This window comes from Podarcis raffonei, chromosome 3 (genome assembly GCF_027172205.1).
Source record: "Podarcis raffonei isolate rPodRaf1 chromosome 3, rPodRaf1.pri, whole genome shotgun sequence".
In the NCBI taxonomy this organism is placed as follows: domain Eukaryota; kingdom Metazoa; phylum Chordata; class Lepidosauria; order Squamata; family Lacertidae; genus Podarcis; species Podarcis raffonei.
The window spans coordinates 59,915,550-59,930,027 of NC_070604.1; the positions used below are offsets into that span (position 1 = coordinate 59,915,550).

General features: G+C 45.0%; 1 protein-coding gene and 1 pseudogene across 8 annotated transcripts in view; one reads left to right on the forward strand and one right to left on the reverse strand.

The window, feature by feature from the left end:
- Positions 1-3,970, reverse strand: part of PTPRK (protein tyrosine phosphatase receptor type K) — a 334,736-nt gene extending 330,766 nt beyond the window's left edge. For 2 of the 8 annotated variants that reach the window (XM_053381865.1, XM_053381864.1), the window contains exon 1: positions 3,463-3,970. In XM_053381865.1, the coding sequence (XP_053237840.1) occupies positions 3,463-3,565 (103 nt within the window). In that variant the 5' untranslated portion in view covers positions 3,566-3,970. The remainder of the gene's footprint in view (positions 1-3,462) is intronic. The other 6 variants (XM_053381871.1, XM_053381870.1, XM_053381866.1 and 3 more) reach the window with 5 other exon arrangements.
- Positions 3,971-4,247: 277 nt separating this feature from the next.
- LOC128410524 (40S ribosomal protein S6-like) lies at positions 4,248-12,810 on the forward strand (annotated as a pseudogene).
- The last annotated feature ends 1,668 nt before the right edge of the window (positions 12,811-14,478 follow it).

Here is a 14,478-nt window from a genome sequence, read left to right on the forward strand (position 1 = left end):
TGATTCAAGAAATAAACTAGAGACTACAATAAAAATTTCAATTAACATGCTGGTGATGCACATCAATGAGATAGTGAAGTCGCAGCTAGTAGGCTAAGATTATTAAAGATGTTAATTAAATGGTGATCAAGACAGTCAGCATTTACACTGTATCTGATAATTTTAACACAGAACAGTAGACAGGAATTACAATGAACTTTATATAATCAGGCAAAAGGAGATATGGAAACCAATTATGATGTAAAAGTTGGGTGACAAATGTGTGCAATAGCATTACGTAGTATTAATAAAGTATTGTAATATTTCTTCTCTGCATATGTGAAAAGTGGTATATAAATCACTTTATAAATAAATAAAAGCTATTATTGTCCTTTATTTCAGGAAAGAAACCGTACTTCTGTAAATTTGCTATGCCCAAGATTTCTCTATAGCAGACCCTTGAACACAGCATATTGAAGGTAGTGTTAGCCAAGCTGAAAATTCACAGAAGTCTAGAGGATCACTGAGGATTCAATAAGATTACTGAAAAGAAACTACTTTTGGGCTATCCATGGCTGTGAATGTGGTGTAATGTGGGAGAGGTTCAAATCCCAGCTAAACCACAAAACACACTGAGTGATCTTGGCCAGCCACCCTCTCTCACAACGACCCACCTCACAGGTCAGGTTTGTTGTGAGGATAACATGGGGAGGAGGGAACCATGTACACCACCGAGTTTCCTCAGGGAAAGATGAAATACAAATGTAATAAATGCAGTCTGTGGCTGTTTCCTATTAACCAACGGATGGCTGCTTCCTTTCAACTTAAGAGCACAAGCATGTATCTGATGGACAGGTGCTCCAGCTTGATCACCACAAAGTTGAAGGAGGAGCTTAAATGCACCTTAAACACACCACTTTAAGACTGTTAGGCTATAACTTGTTCATTTATTTATTTTATTTAGGAAATTTATATATTGCTTAACATTTCTGACAAAATACCAAAATTGCGTCAAGACAATTCACAGACCATCTGACTGCGTTTCATACCTGCACCACTGCAGGTTATCTGCGAATAAGAATCCTTATCTTAGTTTCTTTCCCAGTAAAGTTCCAGGATACTGATGCAGCCCTTAGGCAATTACTCTACATTTTAAGCCTTGATGTAATTCAGAAGTGTTGAATACACAGTTATTACTTCCTCCCTTGGGGAGGGGAGCAGGGAGAGGGGAGAAGAGACTACTATGAAGCAGCATAAGCAAGTTTTTGGCAGCAAGAGTCACACAGAGAGACCACAGATTTAACAGCATCAGGAGTCAGATTGTGACAACCAAACCACACATTTGAACTTGCTATGGCAAGACACAGGCATAAAGACAAAGTGTTTTTGTGTAGGAGGCGTGTGCAACATGTAAACAGATGTGAAACCCAGCCCCACTTCTTCTGCTTTCCACGCCCAAGGGCACAAGAAGCAGAAAAGTTTTGATTTCTAAGGAAGACAGATCAGATGCTCTGAAAACACGGACAAGATGTGTATCAAACACCCACACTTTTCATTTGCATTTGTGAAATGTATCACCTACAATAAAAATAGACTTCCAACTTGGGCAAATAGGGACAGTTCTAATCCCAGAAGTCTTCCAACCCAAAACATTCAATCAATTTACAAAAAGTCCTGCCAAAATAGAGGAGGGAGGGCAGAAAAAAATAAGACTGCCTTTGAAAGCTGAGCTTGTAATAGCTTTTTGCATAAAATATATCCCTTTCAAGACCAGTCTTTTACAGCACAACCCAGTCAGAAGTAATCCCATGGATTTATTTCCACATAAATGTGTGCAAAGTATTGCAACCTTAAAGTTGCTGCTCCTCTCTAAAGCTAACAATGCACACAGCAGAAATGGATTAGGACATCCTGCTTGCCTGCATGCAGATCAAACATTGCTGGTGACAACCGAAAGGGTCCAAAGAAATGTAGACAATAAAACTAATTCTAACTGGGGAACTATGTGCATCGCTTTCGCTACAGGCTGAACAGTAGCTTTCTCCCTGGAAGCCGAAGGAAATGGTTAAAGGCAGCCCTTCCTCTCGGATGTGTCTGCGCGTCCTTTGAACTGGGCAAGCAGGTTTGTTGGGACTTTCTGCATTTCGCTTTGTTGCTGTCAACTTGCTTTTTTTTCCAGTTCTGCAAAAACCTTCAGATGACTTCCTAAGGCCCTTAATCACCACCTTTCCAGAAACAAAGCCTCGGCTAGAAAAAGCGTAAAAGGCGCTTGCAACACACAAAGTTATTTACGTCCGGGGAGTGGAGTCTGCGCGTCCCCAGCAGTTCCGGCCAGGTACAGTCTCTGGCTGCCTGATTAGGCAGCCAGGATCGGCCCCGCTGCCAAAAGTTAGCCCGACACAAAAGTCAACAGAAGAAAGGAGGGCTCGGCCTGTCGCTGCTGGGCGCAGCTTGTTTGCTTTCGGAAACCCGGAGAGCAGCTGTAATGCATTAACTCTTTCACGACTGCTTTCCCTCTCCTTAGAAAGGGGAAGGGTCTGCTGGGGTGGGAGGGGGCAAAGAACAGAAACAAGGTGAATCGGTTATAAGCCGGGTAACTATACCTACCCTCTCTCCCACCCCCCGCCGCGATTCAGAGGCATGTGAACTTTTCACCCATAAACCGACTGGCTTCTTTCCACCTTAGGCAGAAAGTAGCAGCCGACTCCCAATATGGGAGAAACTTAAAAATGTAAAAGTCGTCTGAAGGTGGTTGCTTTTCGTTCCATCCTTGTGCAGAAAACTGTCCGCAGAAGGCGAAAGGAAAACACGTTCTCTTTCTCTATTAACAAAGAAGAGAAAGGGCAGAGAAGGTTCCACAATGGAAGCTCAGCCAACGCTGTGCAAACGCTACCTGGGAAACTGACCAGAAGAGAGGCAGAGGGGGGAGGCGAGGATTAGCGTGAGAAGCTCGAAGTGTGCAGCTTGGAAGTCTCGTTTTAATAGCTCCCCACCCCACCCGGCCTGCCTTGAAGGTGCGAAACTAGAGCTATTTTGCACAAAGGGCACCCCTACTGTCGTCTGTCACTCATCGCGAAGCGGGAAAAGAGGGGCTTTCCCCATATTTTAATGGGGGGGGGCCCGCAAGAACAGCGGTTCCAAACGTTCCAAAAGCAAATAAGACCATGTCCCAACGTTCCAAAGCGGAACGTTCCTGGGCTCCAGAGGGTCTCGCCGACTGAGGAAGGGGACTGGTCCACGTTCTCCTTTTGGAAAGCTGCGCTCAAGCGGGCTCTCCAGAGAAAGAAGCCATCGGGTCGCTGGGACCTTGCTCGAGCGCAACCTCCTCCTCCTCCTCCTCGGTCTCTCTCTTCCCCTCCAAGCCCCGACGCGAGTCAAAAAAAAGGTACACACACAAGCCTGAGCGGGAGAAGCCTCCGAGAGGCGGTCCTCCTCCCTCGTAGAAGAAGAAACGGGACGCCTTCCCGCGAGGTAGCCGCTTACCTGCCGAGAACTGTCCACGGGCCACTCCAAGCAGGGCAGCCGAGGGGGCGACGAGGGAGGCGAGCGCCGCCAGCAAGCCAACGGCTCCAACCGCCGGGGCCATGCTGACTTTGGAGAACTTTTGCGAGGAGTCTCGCACTCAACTCGGGCGCTCTCTCCCGAAGCCGCGAGGAAAGCTCGTCTTCCTGGCCAGTCCGGATCCTCCTGTTGCCTGGATGAAACGGGGGCGGGGGCGAGGGGGGTGACGGAGAGCCCGGAACAGCAACAGGGTCGCCTTTCTTCTCGGCGGCGTCTGCGCCGGAGTGCTCCCTCCCCGCCTTCCAGTGGCAATCCCCAGCCAGGCGCGCCTGCACTTGGCGTCGGCGGCTGCACTTAGTCCACGAGAGTTACTTTGCCGATCGGCGAGTGGCGAAGGGAGGAGCCGAGCGCGCGCGTCCAACCCTCCGGTTCTTAGCGCTTCGGCAGAGGGAATGAGAGACTCATTTCGGCCGGGAGCCCATAGCCCAGCGGAGAGGGGCCCGCCAGCGCCTCCTGCTGCTCGAGCATGGGAAAGCAGTCCGGCGGATGAGGGCAGCTCGACATCGGCTGCGTGAGCCTGAGGAAACAACCGCCCTATGTCTCTCGACCTCGGCTGCGGCCACGCTCCTCTCGGGCTCTTTTGCAGCTTGCTTTTGCAGACAGAGAGGGGAGCGGGGTGCGCGCGTGGATTTGGGAGGAGAAATGGAAAGGAACAGCCGGGCAGGGGGTGGGGAGAAGCGAGATGTGTGTGTTTCCTCACGTTTTATTTTATTTTTTTTGACACAGGCACCGGCAGAAGGGGGAATCCCAGGCTCGCTTTGCATAGGCATGAAGTAGAAAGAGAACGTGCTGAATTGCCTAATTCGTCCGATTGCTTTGTTTTCGCGGTTCTACCAAGCGCTTTTCTGGCGAGAAAAAGGGATATTCGTGTGTCTCCCGGAAAGGTGCAGCTTGGAGATCGCTGAGGTGGTGATGTGTATGGTATGTTCTTTATGTTTTCGCCACCTAATCCTGAGTAATGGTTACTCAGGTGTAAGACCCATTTACTCCTCGGTAAGGCACATCCATGGTCGTTTATTCCTAAGTAAGTGTGCCCAGAATTGCAGCTGTATACAGCTTGCCTTCCCTACTAGAAGCACTCTTGGGATAATGGGTTAAGTAAATTGTAAGCTGTGTGCAACATCTTGAGATGGTACCAAGCACAAGTCACAAAGATTTTGGCTGCTAGGCTGCCTTCTCTCTCTTCCCCTCTCTGTCCCCCCCCCCCAAGCTCTATATAGCTTTAGCAGCTGCATGACAAGTCAGCAGGTGAAGTTTAACCATCTCTTCATTTCTAGTTAACCTAAACTACACCTGTTGGATTGCTGCTTGGCTCATCCAGCTGTTTAAAGCAGCTGCCATAAGAAGCTGTTTTGTTTTGTTTTCAACATTAGCCTCCGGGCTGGGGTATCTAGTCAGTTTTAAGAGGCTAAATACATGGTCCTGAAGGATCTACCCATGCTTTATGTGTTTCCTAGTGAGTGGGTGAAACCAATAGACCATCAAATGGTCAAGAAGGTGGTTACTAGACATGCTGTAGAGGGAAGTTCAACCTGGGAAGGTGACCCATCTAATAATAATAGTAGTAATATAGGAGAATGAAAACTCTAATCCTGAATCTCCACTGGCTTGCAGCTATGAGAAATGCTTCAGGAGTAAACCCCAAAGAAAAATCCCGCTTTGTGGGACATCTTTGGGAGAAGAAAAGACTAAGGAGTAAACCCTGCAGAAATCCGGACTGGAGTCCCTAAGACGGTTGGATGGCACCTTGCATGGGCATAGCTGGGGGGGGGAGCTGCCCTCCCTAAATCAAGTAAATCAATAAAAATACTTAACTGAGCTTCTGCCACCCAACAGAAAGCATCTACCCAACATAAATCCTGGCTACATCCATGGCACCTTGTATGCCCCTTTCCAGCAACTCCGGCAGCCCAGATGGTGCCAAATGTATTGCTCTGCTTTCCTCTGGACCAAGTAAGGCCAAGAGGGGGGTCTGGGCAGCTCAGGATCTCATAACACACTGCCCAGTCTTGCGCTCCAGAGAGAGGTCATTTCGGTGCTGCTAACACAGCAAAAGGTGACGCTGTGGGTTAAACCACAGAGCCTAGGGCTTGCCGATCAGAAGGTCGGCGGTTCAAATCCCCGTGACGGGATGAGCTCCTGTTGCTTGGTCCCTGCTCCAAGTGCAAGTAGATAAACAGGTACCACTTGGATGGGAAGGTAAATGGCATTTCCGTGCGCTGCTCTGGTTTGCCAGAAGCAGCTTAGTCATGCTGGCCACATAACCAGGAAGCTATACGCCGGCTCCCTCGGCCAATAAAGCAAGATTAGCGCCATAACCCCAGAGTTGTCTGTGACTGGACCTAACGGTCAGGGGTCCCTTTACCTTTAACACAGCAAAAACAATGTGGGAGGCAGCAGTTTTGAATGACTGGTTTCTGCAGCCACAGGTGCTGTAATTCTCCAGCAGTTTGCCTCCCCCCCCCCAGGCGCACTCCATTGTCTCTCAAAACAGATGGATGCCAACAACAACAAAAATATTCTTAAGGTGATGGTCACTATACTATTGCCTGATCCTATGCATATTTCCCAGAAGTAAGTTCTAGTGAGTTCACTGAGACTTGTCCCTTAGAAAACTAGTTGAAGAATGCAGCCACATCCTATCCATGTTTACTCAAATAAAAGTTCCACTGTGTTCATTAAGACTCTGTAAGTGTATGCATAGAATTGCAGCCTTGATACTATGCATGTTTACTGAAAACTAAGGCCAACTGTGTTCATAGGAGTGAAGCCCATGACTCTTGCCAATACTTCAAGGGCTCTTAACTGACAGGCAGGGTTAAAGGAAAGGAACATTGTTGGACACAAATGCTGCTAAATTAAGTTGAAAAATAAATCCCCACTCATCCATGAAGCTTGTTGGCTGAGTGGCCTTGAAGAAATTGCTCTCTCAGCTTAACCTGTGTCTCAGGATTGTGAGAGTAAATGGAATAAAAAAATCCCAGTCTATACACTGAAAGATGCTGTAGACATGATAAATAGCATAATTGGACTCTACCCTTCTTGCAAGTGGAACCAACAGCACAAGTGTTTTCTGGCTTTCAACTATCTGTTTTACGGCAGTTATAAAACCAGATTTTACAAAAAATAAATTTCATCTGGGCAACACAAGTCCGAATGGGACTTACCCTAGCATCAATGAATCAAGGAGTAGATAAAGGGTGCAATCTTATGCATACCACATGGAAGTCAGTCCTGTTCTCAATAACCATGCTTAGATTTCACATTAATGTTGCAATTCTGTAAGCACACATTAGGAAGTAGGACTTGATTCTGGGTAAAGTAGCTTTGATTGCACTGCATGGGCCACATTTCTACATCAACAGCTCTGATTTCTTTATATTGACCTGTTCACTGCTGTTAGATGTTACCTAGCATGCATTCTACCATTTTGCACGAGCTAGACTATTAGTTTGTCATAAATGGTGACCTGTGGGTGACCATACTTAGTATGAAGGCTTTATATAAGGCAACTTCTTATGGGACCAATCAAAACATGGTCAGAGTTCATCAAAATGGTTTTGCCATAGCTCTGAACCAGTGAATGAGAATATGCAAGATTTGACCTCTGCACCATGCAGAGTGAATCGTTTCAGAAGAAGGGAGACACGCTAGTTCTTACTGAGCTGCACATTATCTTTAAATGAAAGCAAATACAAAAAGCAATTAGAGATTATGAGCCCATATTGCTCAAAAATTGTTTTCACAAAGTATGTTAGCACTAGCATTTAAGTGTTGCTTTACTACTGACACTGTGAGGGAAGTGTTCCTGTCACAGTTGGATATCTACTTCGTAAGTGATAGTTTGTTGTCAAATTTGATTGGCACCCTGAGTCTGCAGGCATGTAGATTCTGCAGTGATACATACAGGGAGTTTGCACAAAGAGAGGCAGTCCAGCATTTTATACTGTCAAATCTACTCGTATATATATATATATATATAGATAGATAGATAGATAGATAGATAGATTGGGCTCAGGAAATGCCTTGTCATTTGTTGTGAGGAATCCAGATAATATTCTCCAAATCATTGCCTCCCTTTGTAGGAAATCCTGTTCCCACAGCATCCAAACTATAGAGTTGATTTACTAAGGAAGTACAGTTTTTCCTCTGCCCCCTCCCCCTACTCAGGGCTGCCTAAAGCAATCAAGATTATTGTTGACAACACTGGTCCATGTTTGTGGTTCTGCAAGTGCTATATAGGGAATTTGTGACCCTCCAAACAGTCCAAACAGATTGCAGCCTCCATAGCTTGTGGCCAGGGATAATAGAATCAAAGAACTGTAGAGTTGGAAGGGATGCTGAGGATCATCTAGTCCAACCCCCTGCAATGTAGGAATCTGCAGCTGTCCCAAACGTGGATCGAACCTGCAACCTTGGCATTATCAGCACCATGCTCTAACCAACTGAGGTGTAGTCCAACAAAAATTGAGTGCCCCATGCTCCCCATTCCTGCAATAAGACTGCAAGTACCTATTTTGTGGAGTTGAAAATGCCAGCCACTTAGAACTTCCCTTTTCTTTTTCCATTTTCTCTTTTAACTTTATTTTATTTGCCTTATCTCTGGCAGTGGTCTGTAAAACTGTGGAATCCCCTCCTTGCAATGAGGCTATCCCTTGGTGCAAGGCTATCCATATCCCTTTCACTATGAGGCAATAGTGATGCAGGCCATAGCCACACCATACATTTAAAGCACTATTATACCTGTTCCTTTTATATACAACAGCAGGCACCAACCAGGCAGTGACTTTGCCATAGCTCGTCCCTACCCAGGGACTGTAGTTTATTAAGGGTGCTGAAAGTTCTTCAGGGACTCCTAGAGCTACAATTCCCAGAATCCTCTGGGAAGATGGCCTGATAAGTCATTCTGGGAATTGTAGCTCTGTGAGGGGCATAGGGGGTTTCCTAATAACTGTCAGCACCCTCAACAAACTACAGTTCCCAGGATGCCTGAGGGAAGTCATGACTGTTAAGAGTGATATCATAGTGCTTTAAATGTATGGTGCAGATATGGTTGTCTTTTTTGGGGTGGGGGGGGGGGACTTGGCTGTTTTATGGTTCTTTGGAAAGGGGCCAAGGAGGCACAGCTCCCCAGCAGTTGCAATTCCCATGATCAAAGGTTACTCATGGAATCAAACTTGTTTGCCCCAGCGTGCTTAATTTAATAATAATAATTAGCCACCATAGGTTGGAATGGCGGCACAGAATTTGGAGGGGTGTGTGTGTCTTTAAGATGTTGCCCTGTCATGGTGTGGATCAGAATTGTCACCCACTCTGAGCTCATCTGAACAGAAAGAAAGGAATGAAAGCCGCACAGTCATAATAATTTTTTGGCTGAATTTTGTATCAGGACTGAATCCAGTAGGTTGGTGTTGGTATAAGGGCTCTGTTGTTAAAGAAGCATTTCCTAAAGATTACATCAAAGCATGCACAGAATACAGTTCCTTAAGCACTGAGTTAACACACACTGCTTTTATTTATCTATGTGGTTATTGATTACATTTCTATCTCACTTTTCCTCCAAGGAGCTCAAGGTGGTATACATAGTTCTCCTCCTCTCCATTTTATCCTAACAACGACCCTGTGAGGTAGGGGAGGCTGAGAGTGAGCAAGTGGCCCAAGGTCACCCAATGAGCTTTGTGGCTGAGTGTGAATTGAACCCAGGTCTCCCAGGTATCTTCAGCACTCTAACCACTTACACCACACAAAAAACTGGGGGTTTTTTTAGGCAAGAGGGGTTAGTTTCCAATTGGACAGAATGTTCAGTATCTCTCATTTCAGCTTTAGCTCACGTAATTTTGTAGTCCCTTCTCTTAGATCTTTAGCAACAACCCAACATAAAGACATTTAACTGGTGAAATTTCCCACATCACATGTCAATAAAAGATCATCTGCTAAATTTCTGTTTGTCAGGATGCTGGCACAGAAACAGGCTAGTCGAAGTTAGTAAAAGCTAATAGCAAAATGTTTTGCTAGTTAGTTCACATTTGGGAGCTCATCTAGAAATCAGGGGGCTAGATTTACGGTCTGGGGTTTGATAATTTACCAGGAGATAAGCTTGTTATTCTACATGTGTGTGTTAGACTTGGGGGGGGGGGAGGCCTCAGAGCTAGCATTAAAAAGCACACAAACAAAACCACAACACAGGATCTTTTCTTTGTGGTCGAGATGGTTAACATTTTACAAAGATCTGTGCTGTGCTGTGCTGAGAAACTTGAATGCTGTCCGGAAAGGTTTCACTTGAATGGAGTGACTGAAAACCAACCCCAATATATCAGGAACATGCAAGCAGCTGTGGTTCGTGAAACACTGATTCTTTATCTGACAGCGCCAAGGAAATGCCAAGTTATGTTGGGTTAGCACATGAACTCCTGATCTTGTCACATTTCTGGTTTCTGCACTTCAGAACAATGAAGCATGTACCTTTTTCCACAGTCAAGATTCCACAGTTCAAGCAGTCAGTGTGAAAACTATGTTATTGCTTCTTGTTTTGAACTATTCCAATTGCCTTTTCCATTCAAGTTATAACTTAAAAGTGCATGGTTAGCCATGCCCGTGTGGATGGTAAACCTAGACATTTCCTCTTGCTCCTTGTCTCCTCTGAGATCGGTGGTGCACTTGGGTAATTGTATACTCTGGACCTAATGGTCTCAGATTTTAATGGGTTCAAATGGGTTCATTTACTTCAAATTTGTAGTAAACGGGCTTTGCCTTGCTCATTTTTGGGATTGCTTCTGTTTATTCAGTTGAGTGGGACCCCAGATTTCTGCCCAGTAGAGGATGGTTTCCACTGGGATTGATAGGGCAGGAGGCAGGAAGAACAACAGCAGGTGGAACCAGAGTCAATGATGGGCAACACCAACTGATTTGGGTTCTCTCTCTATTGTCCTCTATGTTGTATTCTACAAAGGCAGCACTGAGACTAAGGCTCACTGCCAGGGCCACCCCATGGACTGGATGCAAGTAAGGAAACAGGCAGGTGGGTCCTGCCTGAGGTCAGAGCTTGCAGAGGTGGATTTAGGGCATTGTGCCCAGTTCTGCCACACTGGGCAAAAAGACTAGGAGGTGCCACAGGACATCACAGCTATGATGTAGTGAATTGAGCAGAATAGAAGGCGAGAGGCAGGTGGGTGGGTGCCAAATCTTGGCCTTGCACAGGGTACTCCCCCCTGGAGCTTGGTGGGGAAGCACCCCATTTGTTCTAATGGACCAGTGTCCACTGCTTCTGCCCCCAAAGTCCCACCCAGTGGCACCACTCCCTGGGATGTTTACTGCCTGAGAAATGATGATGAAGAGCCAAGGAATGCATGGATTTCACCATAGCTGTGGCTTTCATTTGTCACAAGGAACCCTCGGGTTCTTCCGTGAATTTTCAGGGGGTTCTCACAGAGAAAATGATAAATGGTGGAAAGGTACTTTCTTTCTGGATGGAGAAATATCACATGAACATCCTAAGGACTGTTTGCAGAACAAAGTATTTATGTGAAAGATACTTTAGGCCTTCCTTAATAATGTTAATCTGGAAAGAGTTCCTAGAGACTAGGAGCATGCAACTCTTCGGGGCATGTCTTTTCCAGCAAAATCCAGTGCAGCTGTTCCATACAATTGGAGGCATCTGGACGGTCTCTGTGGGAAACAGGATGGTGGATCAGATCACTAGTCTGATCCACTAGGGATCTTTTTATGTTATAGGTAAATCCCATTGAGCTGAATGAGTCTTATTTGCAGGAATGCTTGCCTATCTGTCTCTTCCTTAGCCTTTGCTTGGATGGAGGTTGGGCCCCTATAGTTCCATGCAGCAGTTTCAGAAATGCAGCCCAGTTCTACAAATGTTTATGTAGAAGGCAGTCCAGTTTAGGTTAATGGGTTTTACTCCTAGATAAGTAAGTGTCAGATAACAACCTTTGAAGTTCTTTCTATAGATACCCAAGTTCAAGCAGAAAGTTTGAAAGGTATTTTATTGGTTCTCCTATTGAATGAATTAACTTTGAAATGAGGATTGGAGTTCTTTCCCGCGGCAGATCCGAGGTGAGCTGTGCCGGCGCCATGAAGCGGAACATCTTCCCAGCCACCGGCTGCCAGAAACTAATCGAAGTTGACGATGAGCGCAAGCTGCACACCTTCTGCAAGAAGTGCATGACCACAGAAGTCTCTGGATGCTCTTGGCGAGGAGTGGAAGGGATATGTTGTCCGCAATCAGTGGAGGCAATGACAAACAAGGCTTCCTCATGAAACAGGGGGTCCTGACTCATGGACGTGTCCGCCTGCTTCTCAGTAAAGGCCACACTAGAAGAACTGGAGAAAGGAAACGCAAATCTGTTCGGGGTTGCATTGTTGATGCCAATTTAAGCGTCTTGAATTTAGTCATTGTAAAGAAAGGTGAGGAAGGTATTTCTGGACTGACTGACACCACTGTGCCTTGCCGGCTTGGTTCCAAGAGGGCTAGCAAAATCCAAAAGCTGTCCAATCTCTCCAAAGAAGATGACGTCCATCAGTATGTTGTGAGAAAACCATTGAACAAGGAAGGCAAGAAGCCAAGGACCAAAGCAGCCAAGATTCAGTGCTTGGTAACTCCTAGGGTCCTACAACAGAGCAGGCGTATGTCCTAAAGCAGGAGTATTGCTCTAAAGAAGCAGTGTACCCCAAAGAACAAGCTTCTGGCTAAAAGAATGTAGAAGGCAAAGGAAAAATGGCAAGAGCAAATAGCTAAGAGGCATAGACTTTCTTCACTGAGAGCTTCCACATCTAAATCTGAATCAAGCCAAAAGTAAATTAGGAACTGTGTTCCTATAAACATTAAATTAAACTTTTATGGGGGGGGGAGAAATGAGGATTGGAGAGAGGAAACACTGGAGGATGCCATTCATCACAGAACTCCCATATACTGTTAGGTAGAGCATGTATGTGAGCTTTTTATTTCTCCAAAATGTAATTGAGGAATACCTAATGGGATCTGCACCTATAGCAAAATCTAGGAGATATTCTGAAGCTATAATCACTGCACATCTAAATGGTCTCTGTTTATCATTTGGTTGATAATAAGTACAGTACGTATAAATTCATCTTTCATTTTTCCTGTTCTAAAATATTTTGGCTGTTTTGCCTTTAAAACTAAGAAAAATAAATTCCAATTATATATTTCTTTTTTTAAAAAACATACTCACTCCTTTGAGCTAAGAGCTCGTATGTTGAGTGGGAGCTTGAAGAGAATTAAAACAGCTGAGAGAAAAACCCTCGTATGGCTTTTTCTTTTCACCCTAGAGGGAGATTCTGCATCACATGTGAAGTCCTAAGGAACCAGCCATCTTTTAATCCCAGCTGGTTATAGGTTCCAAATGAGATGAAAAATAAATCTCCCCCAGACTAAGTAGAAAGAAATGCTTAATACTTCCACATCTCTGTAGGCTCTCCCAAACCTGTAAGTGTTCCCATTAGAGCCTGTCCGTTGCACTGCTGGGTGCTGTCAAATCAATCATAAACTAGGTTGCAACACAACAAGACTGATCCGGGGAACAGGGACAGACTTGTTACTTTCCATTTCGGAGTATTTGTTTCATCAAATCTGTGCTTGCAGGCTCTTTTCCATATTATAAAGGAAAAGTTTCCCTTTACTGATTGCACAAACCTTGGCTTATCATTAGATTGCCTGGTTGCAATGACATTGCCTAGCGAGATACAGTGAAGGCAAAATTGACATTCAGAATTCCTAAACAAAAAGCTTGCTGTTGAAATACCCACAAATTAAATAAGTACTATCACTGTATCTCTGTTCCTGGTGCTTTACAGAATGCAAAAACATAGGTCCCTGCTCTGAAGAGCTTACATATATAAGAAACCAATTAGTTAGGCTTCCAATACACCCATACGCTGGACTAGTTGACAGTTTAGGCAGAAAGTGAATCAACTTGTATCCTGGCTTACTGGTAACAGTAAGACTCCTAGACAGGAAGTTACAAAGATATGTTTGTCAGTACAGCATATGCCTCTTTTGCCATCTCTCCCAGCCTACATCTAGGTTTTCATATAGCACAGATGAACCAAATTCCAGGGTTTTAATCAGAGTTTATGCCTGGGATTTATTTTCATGAACTGTGTGACAAATTGCTACAGTCTAGATCAAACCCTGGACACCAGCATTGGGTTATTGGGCTCCTCAGTATCTCACCCAGTAACTTATATTGGTCATCCAACCTTGTCCCTATCCAAGTGCTCACGAATGAGTATCTCCCAACAACAAATGCATAGTCCACAACACAGAAAGAAGGATCTGTCTGGGGATGTGGATATAGACCAGCCTTTTTGGGTGGTTGTTGGAGGTGGGGAAGTTTTGGGGAATTCTGCTGCAATCCTATGCACCTGAATCCTGTGAATCAGGCAACACTCCTCTGAAAACCTATTGTCTAGCATGCCTAAAGTCCCAAATGAAATGAGTCTGGATTATACGATTAGAAGAAATGCCACAAGAATAGATTGTAGTAGGAAAACATAGTAACTCAGCACATTCCTCTAGGTGCTCTTTGGACATTCAAGAGGTCACTAATAGCCAACACTGCTGAAATTATCCTCAAATATGTTTTTTAAATTGTACAGTATATAATATAGGTTGCCTTAAACAGTACGGCAAGATTAACAATGGTGTGGAAGGGAAAAAACAAAAGGAGCTCTTCTGGAAAATGCTTCTTGGGGAAAACAACAACCCACAAGCAGGAGAGCAGCAATGAGTAGCCCGTTTTTAAAGTGTGGCAATCGAGGAACAGGGAACAGTGTCTGAAGCTTGGAATGCTACAGTATGTTCAACAATATTGACAAGTGAAGCTTCACATCTTTCTGTGCCTTCAGTAGCTCAGCAAGTAAAGCTTCACATGTGTGCACACACAAAATCTCCCTGCCATAAACACT